Source organism: Eptatretus burgeri, chromosome 9 (genome assembly GCF_056783735.1).
Source record: "Eptatretus burgeri isolate ZD-2024b chromosome 9, Ebu_testis_v1, whole genome shotgun sequence".
Taxonomy (NCBI): Eukaryota; Metazoa; Chordata; class Myxini; order Myxiniformes; family Myxinidae; genus Eptatretus; species Eptatretus burgeri.
The window spans coordinates 83,402,914-83,423,622 of record NC_140969.1 but is presented as its reverse complement, the minus strand read 5'-3'; the positions used below and the strand labels follow the sequence as shown (position 1 = coordinate 83,423,622).

The 20,709-nt window shown below is 45.7% G+C and overlaps 1 protein-coding gene across 7 annotated transcripts in view; it reads right to left on the bottom strand.

The window, feature by feature from the left end:
* LOC147020473 (mitogen-activated protein kinase-binding protein 1-like) overlaps positions 1–20,709 on the bottom strand; it is a 179,987-nt gene that overhangs the window by 10,099 nt on the left and 149,179 nt on the right. For all 7 annotated transcript variants that reach the window (XM_085895835.1, XM_085895833.1, XM_085895834.1 and 4 more), the window contains 5 exons: positions 9,169–9,339; positions 8,957–9,053; positions 1,672–1,795; positions 1,241–1,406; positions 260–1,116 (listed from right to left, as the gene is read on the bottom strand). In XM_085895835.1, coding sequence (XP_085751961.1) covers positions 260–1,116; positions 1,241–1,406; positions 1,672–1,795; positions 8,957–9,053; positions 9,169–9,339 — 1,415 coding nt within the window. The remainder of the gene's footprint in view (positions 1–259; positions 1,117–1,240; positions 1,407–1,671; positions 1,796–8,956; positions 9,054–9,168; positions 9,340–20,709) is intronic.

Sequence of the window (20,709 nt, the reverse complement as noted above, 5' to 3'; positions counted from 1 at the left end):
AGTAGATGGAACTGGATGAGATTTGATATGCATAATCTTAAGGTGATTACCTATCCACTATATGACATCCATTTTGCTCTATATCTTATAGTTTCCATGCTCGGCGACCCATCGCCGCCTACCGGCTTGTTCTGTCTATTTCATCTCCCAACAGGCTATTCAACCCTCGTTTAATCACCCCCATATATTTTCCTCTATCTCATTTTGTTGGTGTACGAACGATCCAAAAACTTGTATAAATCAAACCGTTAAAACTCACCTGCACGTATGTGGAGATGGCTTGTTCAAAAGCTCGTTGCAAGTCAGCAGCAACTTCCTGGCACGTGGACTTGTCCACATTCTCAGGAACAGCTTGAATGTGCACTTCCTCGATCTCAACAGGGGGTCGTTTCGCTTCAGTACTCTGCTCCGTCGCCTCTCCACCTGTGGGTCTGGCCTGACCACCATCATTAGAGTTGTCAACCTCTAGATTCTCAACTGCACTTACCCACTGGCCAGAAGAGTTGGACACAGGATTAGGGGAAAGAGCTTCCCCTTCTCTTTCAACCTGCAGACCAACCAACTGTACACCCAATTCATTTGAGCCATTGTGGCATGGCTCCATTACATCACTCCCAATGGAAGACCTCTCAAGCTCACTCTCAGTACTCTCTGCTTCCACAGAAAGTTCTGCAGGACATTCTTTCTCCAAATGCCCATCCTGAGGGGAACAGTTGGGATTGATCCAACTTCCCAAGTCTCCACCATTTTCTTCTTCACCTGAGAATTCAGAGGCAGCAATCCAACATGGCATCGGTGAGGAGTGTCTCCGACGAGAGATTTTCAAAACCGGTGCATGGGGAGAAGGCGATTCGATGGAACAATTTTCTGGCAATAGCACTGCCGCCGTGATCTCCGTGGTAGAACTGGGTATCAAGCCCGCCTGGGAAAGACAGTATGTGGAAGACAGTAGGGAAAGTCCTTTTTGGCTCCTCACTGCATGTGTTTCTCCACCACCAATAGCACTGCTACTTTCCCAGGCAGAAAACGAGTGTCGGGATGGCTTGATGGTCGGCCGGTAAAGTGGAGGACTCAGGGAGAAGGACTTTGCAAGTTTCACAGCTGAGGTTGAAGAGCCTGTGCAAGACGATCACTTTATTTTTTTTTTAAAAAGGGGGGGGGTGGAGAGGGGGGGGTGGGGAGGGGGAAGTCAATTCATAGTGTGCAGGAAGTGTTTTGCTCATAAATGTTTCATACTTACTCTTTGATGGAATATCCCCCACTGATGAAGACTTTCGAAGAACGTGCAGCGACTGAGACTTCAATTTACAAGATTTAGTCTGACCTTCAAAGCCATTGCATTGACTGAATGGGAGAAAGGTGTCCGGCTCTGTCTTGCTTTGCTCCGCATGTACAAGATAGTTTGTCTGCAGGCACAATCACAGACATCGCCAACAATTACATTGTCTTTGCAAACATCACAAACGATTATAGTTACTATAAATAAAAGAATTGAAGCCAAAATATCTTTCCCACCTCATGTGGTTTCCCCCTCCCACCAAGTCCTCTCCCCAGCTTTCATGTTAATTTACATGATGGGAACGTTTTGCATGACAAAAGCCCCAAACAAACAAGCAGTGGCAGTTCTGACAACTTTACACTTGTTAAATATCAAACTACTTCCAAACTCACCGGTATCAAATTGTTGCTACTGCAAGACTGGCTCTTCAGCACCTTGGTTTTCCAGATCGCTGGACCACAAGAGTTCAGCAAATGTTGCTGGTTGACCGTCGAGGGAGGCACACGTCGAGCCGCTCTGAAGTACACAACAGCGTCGATTGCACATTTGTTTCGGGTCTGACACGATGCAAGCTTTTTCATCAGTGAGGCCCAGCATTTCACAACATTTTAGACACAAACCTGAGACCAAATGTTGGCGAGATAAACACAATTGCATTAAAACGGAGTGCATCATACAATGTATGAGGTCACACTTGGGAACAACAATCACAAGGCTGGTCTACTGGACAGCATTATTGGTCTCACGAGTTATTTTTGCACAAAACTAGTGGCATTTCGAACCTCGCCTCAAAAGCCAGTCGCCGACTGGGAATCCTCCGTCGTGCTAAGTCCTTCCTCGGCCCTCTTGAGCTCCTGACCACTTACAAAGCTTTTGTCCGTAGCCTGATGGAGTACTGCTCTCCCCTCTGGGCTGGTGCTCCTGCCTCCCACCTTTCTCGGCTTCACGCTGTCGAAACCAGGGCATTTAAGATCATCGGCATCTCCCACAATGAAGCTGAGTCTTTGGGCCTCTCACTCAATCACCGCAGGTTGGTCGGTGGTCTTTCTGTCTTCTACCGACTCCTCTCCAGCCTTGCCCCCCCTTGCTCTCTCTGCGATTTGTCCCCACCACATTTCCACAGGGCGCTCAAGGTCCGCCAACAACCCCCTTCTGGTAAAACTACCAAAATCACGAATCACTGCTCATCTTCACTCTTTCATTCCTCTTTTTTCCCGCCTTTGGAATAAACTTCCTCACTCTATTCTTTCCCATTCTTCCCTCCAGGCTTTCAAAACAGCTGTTCACCACCACCTCTTATCTTCCCCCATCCAAATCCTCGATCTTTTCTACCCTCGATAATCCACCCAATCCCACTTCCTTCATTTCTCCTGCTTTCCTTCCTGAAAGTCCCTGAAATGTCCATCTTCTCTTCGCCATGTTCCCCGTCCCATCCCCATCCCTCTCCCTTCCACAGTTCACCTAATGTGTCTGTTCCCCACTGTTTTGTCCCTTCCACTCCCACCCTTCTTGTCTCATGCCTCCTTGCTGTGTGTTAGCTCTCATACGAGCCTCGACCAAGGTATACAAAAAAAAAAAAAGAAAAAAAAAAAGAAGGTTCATTGCTGTTATTTATCAAAAGTTGCATCTTGGCATTTCTCCAATTTGAAAACTCACTTTATTTGTATCAGGGAGGAGTGTCCCCACCCACCTCCTCAGAGCTTCATGTCCACCCCCCCCCTTTCTGCATCGCTCCTCACCCCACACATTCAATGCTTCCCAATCACCCCCACATACAATCCTTGCCCCCACACCACAGATTCAAACCTTCTCCCTCATCCCAAATACTAAAAACTTACCCCACATCCCACACACTCAAACATCCCCCCTACTCACTCACACAAAGCTCCCCCCCCAACCCAATCCTGCAGCCTCCCAACACCTCCTCCCTCCCTATCTCTAACTGTGTGGCCCACAAACATCTGAGACCTCCACTCTAACCTGACAGATCTCTTAATCCAGGCCGGATTGCCGATAAACCAGATAATCTTCCTCCCACAGGACGCCCCTGACTCCTTCGTCTTTCCCTGGTTATTGTCTCCTCCGATTATAACAGGCCTGAACCATGCCCCTGTGGCATAGTTGCACTTTACATCAATAACTCAATTTCTCACTGCACTTGTACTAATCTTATACCTCCCAATCCCAAGGAATACCTCTGGCTACAACTACCCTTCTGCTCCCACCTCTTGTTCATCTGTGTGCTATACTGCCTTCCAAACAGTGACGTGACCTGTCTGTGTCTGACACAAACTTTTAACCACTCATCCCAACTCTCTCTTCCTCATATGTGGAGATTTCAATCGTCACCATGCAACTTGGCTCGGTGTTGGTCCCTCTCTCACCAGACATGGCACGTCAGAAAATGACTTCTGTGATTCCATGGGACCGACTCAATCTGTGAACTTTGCCACCCAGATTTCTCCCAATGACAAATCCTCCCTCTGGACTTGGTGGTGACAAACTTCCCTGCAAATGTCTCCTGCTCTTCCTCTGCTGCAATTGGTTCATCTGATCATATGCTTGTGAAAGTAAACATGTCTCTGGCTATTCTCAGAGCATTGCCTCAATGCCAGCAAGTCTGGCATTTCACTGAAGCAGATTTGCAGGGACTGCAATAAAATGGTCCCATATCTTCTGCCCCTGGTGTTAACTCAGCCTGGGAATTCTTCCACAGAAACCTGCTCTATCTTATGCAGATTAATCCCATCACATCCTCAATTATCCGAACTTTTTCCCCACCCAAGGTATACTGAATGTTGTGGTAAGGCAGGTTCTCTGAAACAACTTGCCTTCTCTTCCGAGAAGGCAAATCTGACCGAAGGCAATCTCAGCGCGTTCCAAAAAGTCTGCAACAAGTGTGTGTCCACTCTCAGGAGAGGCAGAAAACAACATCTGTCGAACCTCAAGAATGAACTTTCAAAGTTGTCGCCCTTTACTAAAATCTGGTGGCATCTTGTGAAGTCTGTTTCTGGTGTTTGCTCACCTTCCATCCCTCCTCTCTCTTCAAATGGCAACACAGCAGACTCCGCACGTGAGAAGGCTGAATGCCTCAATTCTGTGTTTACTTCCAAATTTCGTTTCCCCAACGCCTCACTCTCAGTACCCATCCTCCCTGTTGTACCAAACCGCTCCTGGACTCTGTCTTTTTGCACCTGAGGTCTTTCAACCCTTGACTCCGACTCCACCACTGGACGGGACGGCATCAGCTCACGTCCAAAAAGTCTGCTCTGTTGCTCTTGCACATGCACATCCTCTCTGGACCATTTTCACCGTGTCATTTGCCCGAGGTCATCTTCCATCTGCTTGAAAATCCACCATCACTGCATTACATTAAAAAAAGGTGCACAAACTGATACTCTTAACTGCAGACCCATCAGCTTACTTCCAATCATCAGAAAGGTCATGGAATTAATCATCGCAGTTGATATGAAATAGTTTCCTTTAATCCAACAAACTCATTTCTAATCACAAATTTGGTTTCGGACCAGGTCACTCCACTTTGGACATGCTGCTTCCACTCAACCAACAATGGATGGAGGCCCTCAATATCAGAAATGAAATCGGGGCAGTCTCTGGCCATATCTTTTGCTTTTCATACAGTCTGGCATCCCGCAATGCTCTCCACACCGCCTGCCTGACATCCAAGGCCAACTCCACACTACACATGGCTTACTGACTTTCTCTACTCTCGTAGCCAACATGTGCCTCTCGATGGAATCCCTTCATCTCATCACCCTGTCAAGGCTTTAGTGCCTCAAGGCAGTGTTCTGGGTCCAGTCCTTTTCCTTATCTTAAACAATGATCTATCTGACTGGAAAATCCTCTTTATCCATTTGCTGATGACTCCACCCTCTGCCGTTACATCCCTCACCCTTCAGACAGGAAAGCTGCAGCCTCTTCACTCTCTTCAGACCTTGGGGGGAGGAAAAAAAAAACAACATAATCACAAGTTGGTCAAACCCTTGGAATACGTCTTTCAATCTTCATAAATCTCACTCTCACTGCCTCTCTGAAAAGGACCGCCTGGCAAACCCTCATCAATTTTAACAATCCTATCGAGCAAGTTCAGTCATTCAAACTCTTGGGTCTCATTCTCAGCGATGATCTCTCTTGGGCAAGTCACATTTCAAAGTTGACCTCCAATCCTCCATTGTACAAAGTTCTTCGTTGGCAAACCTGAGCTCCTATCCACAGCTTGGTGAGTACTGCTCTCCCCTCTGGGGTGGCTCCCCTGCTTCACATCTTGCTCAGCTTTATGCCATGGAAACCAAGGCTTTCAAGATTATTGGAATCTCCCGCGATGAAGCAGAGTCCATGGGTATATCGCTTCGCCATTGAGACAGGTATGTGGTCTCTGTTTTCTACCACCTCCTTTGTGGTCTAGTATCCTCTACTCTTTTCATGCTTTGCACTCCCCACCCACAGTCCACCATCAACACCCTTCTGGTGAATCTAGCTAAATCCAGGATCACTGCTCACCTCCATTCATTTGTTCCTCTTTTTTTTCTCACATGTGGAACCAACTTCCACATTCTCTTCAATCTCATTCTTCCCTCCAGGTATTCAAGGCAGCAGTTGTTCACAATCTCAGATCGTCCTTAATCCAAAATCATAGGCTGGTGTTAGCTTAGTGGTTAGGGTGGCTGGCTTGGGGTTTTAGGGTCCTGAGTTTGAGCCCCATTGGCCGCTAAATTAACATTAGGTGGGGTTGACTCAGCCTGTCATCCTTCCGAGGTAGGCAAAATGAGTACCAGTGTACTGGGATAGGGGCACAGCATCAGTGGCATAGTCGCGCCCCAACAAAATGATAGCTACCCGGCAGCCAAGCTGCCATAGCAAGAAGAAGATCCAAAATTATGATCTTTTCTAACCTCATTAACACCCCCCTCCCCCCATATGTAATCCCTCCTCATTCCAAATTTCGAGATTTCCCTTCTGAAATAGTTTCTTTCTGCATCCATCTTGTCCACCCCATAAATCCTTTCCTGCCCCCCCTTCCATTCCTTCCCAGACTCATTGTCTGCCTCACTCTGTCTTGGCCTTTGGCTTTGGGTATTGGCATGCATTGTCTGTCTGTCTCTTTTTTTTGTCCTGTGGCATCCTGAACCATTCAGTGTACTAGTACTAGCTCTTCTATGAGCCTCGACTGTGTATTAAAACTTTTTTTTTTAAACCCTCCAGGGTTGCTCATTAAATAATGGCACATTCATAGTTGCAATTGAAAAGTTTCAACAGGTACTGATCAAATATGAACAATATCCTGTTTTATTTGTCATGCACTTCCTCAAACCAATGGAAAAAATATACCATCAGAGCTGGGGAATCCCCCGCCATTGAATGAAAAAAGGTCATACATATTCCAGATAATGAGGGAGGTGAATTGGAAATAAGACACCATTTGGTCATCATCTCAAAAAAGTTCCCCAGGGGTGAGGAACGTAGTAACCAAAAATAATTGAAATCTGGTAAGCGGTTTTCCATTTTTTACAAAAAACTTTTTTTTGAAGATGGCCGCCCCAGTCGGCCATCTTGGAGCCGGCCACGCCCAAAATCAATAGGGTTCTTCCTTTTCAGGTGGTACATGTGTGACCCAAATTTCAAATCGATATGGCGAACAGTTTATGAGTTATCACACTCGCAGCCATAAATGTTGACGCTCGGACGGACGGACGGACGGACGGACAGCCGGACAGAGACAGCCGGACGACCTGGGTGACAACAATATCCCCCTTCCGCCATGCGGAGGGGGATAAAAAAAACTATTCACCGCACTTTAACAATTCTACAACCTTCCTCCTTCAGTTCCATGAAATTTTGTGGCTTTTGCACAAAGATTCGACTAAATGTGCCTGTAGAAAGCAATCACGGCGAATAATCACAATGAAGGCCATTCCATTCCACCCGGTGTTTGGTAACTCGACAATATTGAAAAGTTAACACGGACAAAGAAAAAGGATAGCTGGTGGAGCATGGTGAAGGACAGCGACGATAGTGTTGTGGGCCAGGGTTCGGTGGCGATAAACGATCACTCGGTGGAGCAGTAGAGTCGTTCCCACAAAACACCCGGAATTTAGGTCGTGACTCTCGGATAAGTCCAAAAGGTCACGAGTCCCTTAGCGGACCATGGTCGCCAATATTTTGATGGCGTGGGGTAAGGTTAATTGTCCAATTTCAATATACCTAAGTACCCACGTCGTCAAATTACCGGGGAAATCACACCCTCGGCCGACTTTGTCTGAACCGAGTCGCTATCACCGACTCGGATCCGGCTTAACCGAGTGGAAGTTCCCAAAGCCGCGCCGGACCCAATGACAACTTACCGGCCCAAACGGCCTCACTAATTCTCAATACGCACCGTGCTGGACCAATGGGAGAAAGCACAGAAAACGAGCTGGTACAAATAACACGGGGGTTTATTAAAAACCAATAATCGGGGAGGGGAGCACACACAAAGAGCAGAGCGATCACAAATAAAAGAAATACAATTTACAAGGAACGAAAAGCACTTAACAGTTTCTACTTACAGGATGGCCACACACACACACACACACACACACACACACACACACACACACACACACACACACACACACACACACACACACACACACACACACACACACACACACACACACACACACACACACACACACACACATACACACACACACCCCGTGGGTCTATTTTCGGTCCTCAGCCCAGGAGAGAAAGGCGGCGAGCTGGGGGACCAGAGCCTGGCCGGGGTACCTTCCTGCTTCGTGCGGTCACACCGACTCCAAACCACCACGGTGGGCCTCGAACCCATGACCCGAAGTCCACGGCCCATGATCGAGACCAAGCCACCACGACCGCAGACCACTCGAACCACGACCACCACTGTTCGGTCACCACCACCGTGAGCCACCGCAAAGGACCGCAGACCGCTCGAACCACGACCACCACTGGCTGCCACCCTCTCGTTTTTTTGTTTTTTTTTACCACCACTCTCTTGAGGTCCGAGCGATTTCTTCTTTCGCCACTCGCCTCCCGATTGGAAGGGGGGTTGTTGGGCGACTCGTGGCCACCGTTGATTGGACGAGCTCACGGTGGGCGGAGGGAACCTCACCCCTGTACGTGACATGCTGCACGTGGGCGATGGTGCGAAAACGAAGGATGAAGATTTAAAGATATAAAAAAACCTGACTATAAAGTAACTCGTAGCACACACACAAAATTCCCATTAGACAGAGGGACGGGACCCTGACTGGAAACACATACTTATCAAAATAACTGAACTACGGGGACTCTGGCTGTTTGTGTGCAAAAGGTTTCCAAATCCGCAACAATAGAAGTCCACCCTATCCGTGTTCCAAGTCTAAGCCCTTATTCCACAAAAACAATTTTAATATCTTTAGAAGCATGGAAAGAAAGCTTAACGAACCAACTAGATCCTTTCGACAAATATGACCTTTAGCCATCATGTTCAAAATGCACTGAACGACTTGTCCACAAGATTCTCTCGATATACAATGCAATGGTCTAACGATCATTGATCACTAGCCTGGAAAGAAAGAAAATAAATAATAATTTCATGAACCACCATGTATGAACCTTGTACCAGATGCACACAAGTCCGTGAGCACAAAGAAACCTTACCTTGCCTTCCCAAGAAAGCGTGTGGAGATGCTAAGACGAGGGTTCAGCGAGACAATGGAAACTGGCTGCAATTCTTGTAGACTATGATTGAAGTTTTCTGAAGTGGAGGACAACAATAGTGAGATGAACTCGCAGAGGGTTACTGAGGTACAAAGCTATTATGGGAAAGATAAGCAATCAAAAGTAGAAAGGTAGAACGAATGTCAACAAACCTTCTGATACTGCATCTGTAAGCGTCGCAAAGTTCTGCCTGAGGAAAGCATCGCACAAGGTTTCAGGAACGTCACCAGTTTGAGGGGGGATGTTCTCCACGTCGTTATTTAAGTCTGTAGACCCAGTGCCATCAGAAGAGTTTGAGACGGAGTGTCTCGAGTGTTCGGTCTCTGCACACAAAGAATATTGTTGCGGGGAATGAATTATACAATGTAGACCATACACGGGTATTTTGGTGTTACCTTGATCCTACAAAGACTCCTCAATAGGGCAGATTTGCATCATACAGAGTAATTTATTAAATGCAGAATAAACGGAGAGTTGTTAGTGTGGAAGAAATAAAATTAATTATATTAATGTATTCTCAATTTCGTTATCCCTTGTTTTAACAGGATAGAATAAGGTGTTACTTTTTGTACTGGAATCAAATTGACTGTCAGTAAAATCTCTTTTTACAGTCTTTTGATCTCCATAGTAATGTAGATGATATACAAGCAAGATAAAATGGTATCCTACTAAATATTATGTGCTTTATCTCATTGAAATAAATATATATATATATATATATATATATATATATATATATATATATATATATATATATATATATATATATATATATATATATATATATATATATTACCTGTCTAAAGTTTTAGAACACCCCCATTTTTCCAGTTTTTCTGAAATATAAGCAGTTCAAGTCCAGTGAATAACATGAAATGGTACAAAGCTAAGCAGTAAACTGCAAGAGGTTAAAAAAAAAAAAGTTTAGGTTACCAAAAACTGAAAAATAATGTAAATTTCAGAGTTGTTAAAAAAGGCCCTTTTCAGGGAACAAGTAATGGATGAGCAACTGCAGCTGTTCTGCAGCAATGGAAGTAAATTAAGCCTTGAAAGTTGATGCAAACAATTCCTTCAGGTGTCCCAACTTTTGTTGATTAGTTACAAACCCTCTGTCTGTATAAAAGCAGTGTTGGAACAGACTGTGTTGCTACACCCTCTGAAGCATTATTTTGACAATATTGCACTGCAGGAAGTTGGATATTTCTATCATAATGGTGAGAAAAAAATAATTAACAAAGGAAGACAGACAGACCATTATAACCCTTCAAAGTGTAGGTCTTTTCCTTCAGAGAAATTGCAAAGAAGCCAAGGTGTCAGTGAGTACAGTTTCCTCCACCATCAAAAGGCACTTGGAAACTGGAGGAAACTGACAGGAAGAGGTCTGGCAGATCCAAAGCCACAACACAATCAGAAGACAAGTTCTGAGTGTCAACAGCTTGCGTGATCGGCGGCTCACAGGACAGCAGCTTCAAGCACAGCCTAACACTGGTCAAAGTAAGGAAATCTCAGTTTCAACTGTGAAAAGAAGACTTCGGAGCTGCAGGTTTGACAGGTCGAGTGGCAGTAAGAAAGCCATTGCTAAGATGGCAAAATAAGAAAAAGAGGCTTGCCTGGGCCATGAAGCACCGCTAGTGGACGACTGAAAACTGGAAGAAGGTCTTGTGGACCGATGAATCAAAATTTGAAATCTTCGGTTCATCACACAGGGTTTTTGTATGCCGTCGAGGAGGTGAAAGGATGGTTCCTCACTGTGACACCAACTGTCAAACATGGAGGAGGAAACGTGATGATCTGGGGCTCTTTTGCTGGATCCAGAGTCAGCGACTTGCACAGAGTGAGTGGCGCCATGCAATACCCTCAGCTCTACGCCTCGTTGGTCAGGGGTTCATCCTACAGTAAGATAACAACCCAAAACATCCCTCCAGGCTATGTCAGAACTACCTTAGAAGAAAAGAACAAGACGGTAGGTTTCAAATCATGGAATGGCCAGCAGTCTCCAGACTTAAACCCCATCGAGCTAGTTTGGGATGAACTGGAGGGAAGGGTGAAAACAAAGCAACCTACAAGTGCAACACATTTGTGGGAACTTTTGCAACAGTGTTGGGAAGAACTATCCGAATAATATTTGATTTCCATTGTAGAAAGAATGCCACGAGTATGGTCGGCTCTTATATCTGCAAAAGGTGGCTACTTTGAGGAGTCAAAAATTGATTAAATTTCGTTCAACAAAACAATTCCATGATTTCTTTTTCATCTGCAATTGTTTATTTGTTCTATGCTTCAATTTCAGAGTACTGTACATTGAAACATTAAACTGCTGAAATTTCAGTAAAAACTGGAAAAATAGGGGTGTTCTAAAACTTTAGACTGGTCGTGTATATGTATGTATACACAAAACTAGTATTTCCAATGTACAAATGAAACTGCTCTGTTGCTCAAGAGAAAGACGCTTTGCTACTGGCACCCTATTGTCTGATGGTAATTAAATAACTCCTGAAAGGTGATTGCAAGAGACGCCTTGTTGTCCAATGACAATTATATGACAGCATAAAACGGAAGGTCATATTTTGAGAACCTTGTTACTCAATGGTGAATGGAAGGTATGATAAAAGTAATAGGCTTGTGTCTACATTCACTCGGCCTCTTCATATTTTATCTTAACTTTGTTGTCACCCTCTCCTTCTCATGGCCGGCCTCGTATTCCCATACTGCAAGCATGACCTGAGCGTGTCTGTCCCCCCCTTCGCTCCCAAAGTGGCCATGTCTGCAGTTCCCTTTCTCACGCTTGCCGGCTCCCCCCTCCATTCACCCTTGCCAGAGGTTTAGCTGTCCCATGTCTTTTGCTGTATAAAGGCAATTGCTCTGTGCATTTTGAGCATAAAGAGGATTGTGTTTGTTATTGCTTGTCTTGTTATCCTTTTTCCCATGCACATGTTGGTTGTTATTTGTATTTGATGTTTGCTGTTAATAAATGGTTTCAGACTCCAAAAGAGAAGAACTGAATTTCTTCCACATTAGGAAATGGATACCTGGCAAATTATCCCTCCTCTCATCACGACTGTAACAAGTAATAAAAACATATTGTTGCGGATTCGCGCCCGCCGGCGTGCGAACGGCCACGTAACTCGAATCGCGGCACGTCGCCCACCGGACGGACAATCCAGTCGTGACCCTCTCGGACTAACGCCGGGAACCAGTCACGGGTGGACCTTTCGGTCTCACCGCGATCGTGCCAATCGTACCCCCGCGTGGGATAGGGTTGCTCGCCAAATTCGACCTACCTAAGTACCCACACGGAGGGTAGACCGGGCGATTGCACCTCGCCGCAGGTCGACTTCGGACACGGGCCACTTAAGCGACCCGTTCCGTACTATCGGGATAACCGAGCGGTGTTATTCGTCGGCCTCGACGGTTCGATTAATTATCGGGCGTCTTTGCCCACGACCAACCCTTTACGTGAAGCAAGATGGGGATTCAATGAAAGAAATGACGAAGCGAAGCGGGAAAACAGTTCAACAATAAGCACATTTATTTCGCGATGAACGGAAAGCACACATATACAATTCCACCAAAAGCACATGGAAAAGAAGAAGACAAAAAGCAAATGCGACAATGCAGATCTATCCGACTACCGGGCACTCGGCAACACTTATACAATTTTACTTCACAGACGGCGCCGACAACACATATTCCCAAAGCAAAAGAAAAGAGAACCACCCTCCAGGATGAGGGGGTAGGCGGGCCTGGGGCCGAGACCGTGTCGGGCCTACCCGTCTGATGATGAGACGCGGAGCGGCGGTGGTGCCTCAACTCCGCGGGCCTCGCAGACGGTGTCTGGTAGGGGGTGGGAAGGGGGCCCCCTTTTGTCGCACTATTTCAGCGCGGGGGGAAACAGGAGGGGGTTGCTGATGCTCGGGGAAAGGAGGATTTCACAAAATCGCGGGTCCCGCGACGAGCGTCTCCACCACGACCTTGGTCGCGCCGCCGGCCTTTCTCTCCGCAGTTCCCCGAATCCGACGCGAGCACCCCCTCGTCCGCCTTCGCCGCCGCCGCCTCTCCACAGCTCCGTCCTCTTCACTCCGACTCCGCGAACTCCCAACTGCACTGAACTCGACTGACGAACGCGGTCGTTTTTATAAGCCCCGTGGCTTCGCTCTCTCATCTTTGACCCTCTGCCTCCGACCTTTCACCTCGCTCCCCATTGGCCCGAGGAAAAGTGGGCGTGAATGCTTTTTGATCCATGAATTTGCATATAGCGACCGCCCTCCAACGCCCTGGAGGCGGGGCCAAATCGCCCCTCGCTCACCGATTGGACGGAACAAAAGTGGGCGTGAGTCGTTTTTGATCCATTTTTCTTCAGAAAGTCCGCGATGCTTTTGAACATGCTCCTCGGTGCGCGCCCCGCACGAGTCCAGCATCGGTGCCTACAAGTGGCGCGAGAATGGTGGGGGATGCGATGGTGGCGAGTTGTGACGGTAAAGGTCGTGGCGGTTGGTGGTTGTTGTTGTGATGGCTGTTGAGACGTGGTTGGTGGTGGTAATAATGGCGGTTGGTCCAAAATAAAGATAGTGAAAGAAAAACGGCTATCCTGAAGAGTCGCAGCCCTCATGAATGACATTTATTCCCTCTAGACAATGGGTTTGGGCCTAACTACACATATACTTACCGAGATATCTCACCTAAGGGACCTGAATGGTGGTTTGCGAATTTGGTCAACCACAACAATATTTTACTCGAGAGTTCATAGAACACTTCACCCTGCGCAATCTCGATGAAAAAAAAATACATATATATATATATACAAATAAAATTTTAAAGGACATGGGCGTGGTCTGCAAGCAGCAAATTTGATTGGTCGAGATGATGTAAAATGCTGTACCATTTTATTGAAGTACAGTTATTAAATGGAAGTGCCAAAAAAGGCAATTTGTGTTCTTGTGTTCAAGTACACAATTCAATTGAAATTAAATAAATTAATAAAAAAGATTTTAAAGGTTGTAAAAAAAAAAAACTCCAAAAGTTTACTTGCATTGACACAGCATCTTTCACACCACCTTATTCAACACATTACATTTACTCTACGTGGCTGTTGTTTATATCCTTTATGACATCCTTCAACAACAAAAAAGGATGCCAAGCTTCCCCTTTGGAATGATTTTCAATTCTATTTGACTGCCAGACGGGCAGGGTTTTAGGGGGGAGACACCTCACTCCACACGTATGCTGTGCCGATACCGGTAATCAGCAATTTTTCAGTAATCTACATCAGCCAATTGGAGTCAGTGTGGAGTGCCGCTTACTGATTACACTTGTACTGCATATAACCCAAAAACCTTGAGTAGATTTCAAACGTAAACTTCTTTATCGACTTCAGCAATAGTTCGGACTGCTAGAAAATAGTTCATTTGTCCAATTCGGACATCTCCGGGTGTATGGTGTTTATATGACCGATCGGAGCAATAAAAACCTTGAGTACAAAAACCCCCCCCCAAAAAAACCTTGTTTTGGGTGTATTTCAAGAAACAATTTTTTATAAAAACATTACATGACATTATTGACACTTCAAGGAGATATGCATAAACATTATTATTTATAAAAAGCCAGCAATCATTGAAAAAAAAAATTGGCTCCGAAATTTGTAAAACACGTTAAATACGGTAAACGGCACGGAAATTGGGTGTTATCAAATTTATTTTCCTTTGAAACTCAAAGAGAAACATATAACCTTTCTAAAGCACACCCGATTCATATAAAATAACCAATTGCTTTAGAAACAGCCGCGAGGACAAAGCAAAACACGATCGCTCGTATGCTGCTGAGGTTAAAAGTTAAAACCTACCGGACATCCTTCCTGGCTGGCTGTACCTGAGTGCATCAAAGTAAGAGTTAAATTGATTTTTTTTTAACATTTCAAAGATGGACCGACAGTATTCTGAGCCCCCAAACAAAGGGGTACATTTCACATGCAGTCTTTAACAGTGTATGTATGTATATATATATATATATATATATATATATATATATATATATATATATATACATATATACATATATATATATATATATATATATACATATACATATATACATATACATATACATACATACATATACATACATACATATACATACATACATACACATACATACATATATATATATATATATATATATACATACTTTTTTTTTTTTTTTTTTAATTTTTGTTGTTGCGGTTCTCAGAACCGCATGCATCCAACAGATAGTGGTCCCAAGACAGTTATTCCATTATTATACGTGTAGATAGTCCCTTCCCTTTTGTCTAGCAGGACAACAGGGGCGTGCGTTGCAATGATCTCATAGCAAGGTTTGCAATTTCTCATAGCAATTTCTTCTTTATTTTGTCCCTACTCTTCTTTTCTGATTATTCCTGAGGTAAATCTGAGCCACGTGTGCCTTCGCTGTGAGATGGGTCCTCGCGGAGGCCAGCACGTGTGGCGCCGCTGCGAGGAAACGATGATGCGTGAGCATTAACAGCGCAGAGCCCCGTTCCCAAGCGACCCCTCAACCCAACGTGTGCGGCAGTTCGGAATTATCGACTCAAGCTTCCGATGATCTGGGGAAGATTGCCGGTTGCATTAAAAAGGCAGACGAATGAATATCTCTAAAGAGACTGCATGAAACGCGTACGGAGGCCGATAAAGGCGACTCCACGCCACGTTGGGCGGGATGTGAGTGTGCGAAGTAAAAGCGGCGCGTTCTTTTTCAACCAAATATCTGATACATATTGGTGTTTGCCCTGCGCACACACAAGCAGAATCGGGCGAACGCGAGCACTGACCACACGGGCCATGGCGGATCCGCACGAACTGCACGAAACATGCATGGATTTATCCATAACGATGTACCTTCGGCCCTCGCTGGCAGCAGCGGATTCCCCATGGATGGTGAACGTCTTCTCGTCTATACGGCCAGCGAAGCTACGATTGAGCAAGGGAATGTTGTACAGTGCGGGCCAGGTTGGCACACGCTGAGTGAGCGCATTGATCGGCGCTGGTCGGACGCCTGAGCGGGTATGCTGGACCCTCCGCCGGTTGTCTGGGCACGGCCCGGGGGTTTTTGCAGGACGATTTGCGCGCCAAGTTCGGTGTGGGCGGTTCGTGTCATGTCGTGGGGTCGGAGCGAAATATTTTCGCTGTCTGGGATGACCTTGCCGGAAATGGAGTGTTGTGGTTTCTGACCAAAGTTAGCGGGCCACGTGAAGGGTCGGGGCCAATCAGAGCGCCTGATTCAAGTGATGGACGCTTCGCTTCGGGGTGGCCCCCTGCCCAGCAAGTCCTATAAAGGTCAGAGCGGTCCCTCCACCTCGCTCTCTGCCAGACATCACCACGATCCACCTCCTGCTGCCTAGACTCCACCTCCTCGTCTCTGCCCACACGATGTTGACCCCACTTGCCTACCTGGTCCCGCCTACCACTCCATCCACGCACTCTGGACTCCACCCCTTCTCCACGCCCACGGTCTCCACAGCGTTGCTGAAGCCAGAGACGACGCGCCAGCTGTCGGGTACCGCACCACGGTGAGAAATGGGGGCAGGGCCGCCAGACATTTGCTCAAGGGCCAATTAGACCGACAGTACGTGGCTGTGTTTAACGGTGGTATATTATCAGCACTTTGTGCGGGGCAGTCACGGGGCCAATCGACAGCAACAACACACTCATTTTCATAAAGTATGTACTATTTAGAATGTACAAAACCATTACAACGTGAGCACGTCGATAAAGTTTGTATGACATTTGCAAATCAGAACATTTTATCTTATATACTGTATATGAAAAGCTCAGTTCATATCTCAGTTGAAGTTGTCTATTAATTACATACTCTTTGAACATCAGTTACACACTGTAGGTCTATTAATTATGTACTATTAAAATGTACCTTTTAAACCTATCGACCCTTTCGACTGCTGAGACCGCTTAAACCTTTGAAGACCCTTGAAGATGCCCAATACCTTAAATATCCAAAATACCGAGAAGATCTTTGAGACCAAAGACCCCTTTTACTGATAATATCCTTTCGACACTTAAGACACCTTTCGATCCCTTCACCCTTTAGACGGTTCAGAAAGATTACACAGCTTGGACCCTTGACCATTTAGACTTTTAGACCACTTGGACCTTACTTGACCCTTTTTACATGCTTGAGAGATTCGACTCTTTCGACACAAACTAATATTGGAATGTACCGTCGAGACCTTTAGACCAATGAGAACCTTTGAAGAGCACACCACACAAACATTTATGGTCGTCTTACAAAATACAGACTACACTTCTTTTCAGCAAGTAATGCACAAACTCGACCCACCCAAGGGGTGGGTATTCTGCAAGTCTAAAATAATAAATGTCAGTGTGTGTCATTCTGACGTCCGTCCGTCTTCTCCACAACTCCAAAACCATGAAACCTAGCATGCACACCAAGGGAATTCCAAGGGAGTGCATGAATGAAAACTGGGTGTTTGGATTAATTAAAACACCCCTTTTGAAGATGATTAACGGCCTTATTAAATTATCCTTCATCAAGGCTCATCCTTTGTCACCTCGTTGGGGTCTTAATTCAGCATTTTTTGGGCCTCCTCAACAATGCTTCGACTTGGAACAGGCTGCAATGGTTTAACGATAGTATTATTTTTTTCCCCCACTTTCCTCACGCACATCATACGTACAAAATCGCTGGATACATTGCAATGCTTATACACGCCCAGAGATGCTAGCATTCGTGGCTTTATTTCATATCCGCACATGCCATAATCTCGAGAACATCTTAATCTGAGCCAAATTTCAAACGTAAACTTCTTTATCGACTTCAGCAATAGTTCGGACTGCTAGAAAATAGTTCATTTGTCCAATTCGGACATCTCCGGGTGTATGGTGTTTATATGACCGATCGGAGATAGTCAATTGCTTGCCAAGCTAGCCGTTCCTTTAGAGTGCTGAAGCCACTTGGCAAGCGCTCCACAATATTCGCACGATCACTGAATATATCGATTGACTTGAACAAAGTTGAGGGGACCAATTGGTCTGCATTTTTTTTGTGGGGGAGGTGGTGCCTCGCATGGTGCATCGGGTGGTGCAAGCTCGCTGAAAATGTGAAATTATATTTTACATGACGGTTTCCCTTTTTGTTGGATCTTCTTTCATTTTACAACCCGTCACTTCGTTCTCGATCAGTGGTTTTCAAACTTTTTTTTAGTGGTGACCCAATTTCAGAACCTCTCTACATCGTGCGACCCAAAAGATTCAAAACCCAATTCATAATATATAAGATAAGATTTCATATGACACAAGAAAATTTACTGTTTACTTTATTCACCAAGGTCATGTTTTCATAGACGAGTAAACGGAGAATAGCCGACAGTATCCAAATAGTACAGTTGAATGTTTCAGAAGTTTCGTCCGAATGACATTTAGATATATCAGTGAGAAGGATGAGCCTGTTTTTCAGAAACCAACTTCTCTATTCATAGAGAAGTAGATGACAATGCCAGGATCATATCATGCTCCATTTCTAGGCGATTTCTGTACTTTGTTTTAATCACCACCATGGTGGAGAACCACTGCTCACGAAAGTATGATGAAGGATATGGCATGAGAACCTTAATGGCGCGCCGTGACAGGGTCGGGTACGACGGCAGCCTTTTGCACCAGAATGTCGACAACTAATTCGTCCGCGCAAGAGCCTGCGCTCCTGAATCCTGCTGGAGCTGTAAAAGCTCTTCCTGTGCTGTATCATCTTCATCAGCAAGCGAGTCCAGTGGAGCCGTGAAAGGGTCCCGAACCACAAAAAAAGGACTGCACATCCAGCTCAAGGAAATAGTGCTCGAACTGTTCAATGAGCGACTGAAGGTGACGTGCTATCTCCACAGAAAGACTGTCGAGCTCAGTATCATCGTACTGGCAGGTCGTTAGATGCTCCACCAGACGGGGGAAAAGGCTGAAGCGCTTAACAGTTGCTTTGTCTGCCAGTAATTTTAGAGTCACAAGAAATCCGCTCATTTTGTCATGAAAAATCATGAGGTTGGCGTTTTTGCCTTGGAGGGAGCTGTTGAGGACATTGAGACGTTCAAAGATGTCAACGAGATAGCACAGTTCTGACAGCCAAGAGTCGGACTGAAGCGACGTTACCCATGCCGTTTTCCCTTGTGTGCGTAGAAACTCCTTCAGTTCATCTTTGAGCTCGTAAACAAGCAGAAGGTTTCCTCGAGGTAACCATCTGACTTGAGTGTAGAATAGTAAATTCTTATGGTCGACGTCAATCTCCTGGCAGAATAGCCTGAATAACCTCGTGTTGAGGGCGCTCGATTTGATGCGATTCACCATTTTTACGACTTCTGAGAGCACGCTCTGCAAGGTTTCTGGCAAAGTACGAGAGGCGAGCGCTTCTCGGTGAATCATGCAGTGTACCATGTAGGTCTGAGGAGCCACCTCAAGCAATTTAGCCTTGAATCCAGAACGCACTCCTAACATTGCTGGCACGCCGTCTGTTGTAGAACCGAGCAACTTTCCGAAGTCCAGATCATGGTCACGATAAAACTGCTCTACTTTTCCAAAAATGTCCTCGCCTTTGGTGGTGGCCTCCAATGGTTTGATGAGCAGAGGCTCATCGACAAAGTTATCAGCCTTGATAAAGCCGACCCAGACGATGAGTTGCGCGTACGATGCGACATCAGTGGACTCGTCCAACTGTATGGCATGCCACAGCGATTCCTTGATCTTCTGTACGATCTGAGCCGTTACGTCCAGACTCATATCTTCAATTCTGCGTTGGATGGTGTTGTCAGAGAGGGGTATAACTGCCTGTTTCTTCGCCGCTTCCTCCCCAACCATCAGAGATACCATGTCCTTTGCACATGGCAGCACGAGTTCTTCCGCAATGGAGTGAGGCTTTTTAGTCTTGGCAACATGGAGCGACACTCGATATGAGGCCTCTAATGCTCGAAAATTGGTCTGATGGCATGTATCCTCTCTGTCAAGACGCGTATTCTTGATTGCAAGAAGTTTCCTCTCAAAGAACGCTCTCGCCTTACCCTGATAAGGCGCATGTTTTGTAGTCAAATGCCTCTGCAACTTGTTTTGTTTCATAGACTCCGTAGAAAGCACTTCAAAACAAATCACACACTGAGGCCTCTGTGCCCCAATTTTATCCACCACGTAGTAAAATCCAAGGTCCAGAAATTTATCCTGGTAAGAACGTTCTCGAGATTTGCTGGAGGCCGGTGCTGCCATCACAAATAAGGTCTCGAGTCATACGTGGAGACGTGAATAGACGTTAATGATAGAGTCAGAGTCTGAGTCCGAGAGGCCGTGGATCAAACCACTAATTTCCCGCCAAAATGAACCGCCCTTCAGCGAGCCCGCGCATTGGCTGGATCCCATTCCAAGCGTCATGTTGCGCCGGTTCCCATACTTTGAACGAACCGTTTATATTACATCCCGTAAAAGCGAACACCGAACGAAAATAGACAATTTTTTTTTCGCTGCAAGCGGACGCCCGCGACCCCACAAAATTTGCTCGGCGACCCCACTTGGGGTCGCGCCCCTGGGTTTGAAAAACCAAGTTCTAGATAAATACATAATATAAACAAATAAACGCTTCGTTTGAAAAAGTTTCTTCAACCGTTTGGTTGGAGTGCTTGCTTGAATGGAGTGTTCAACATC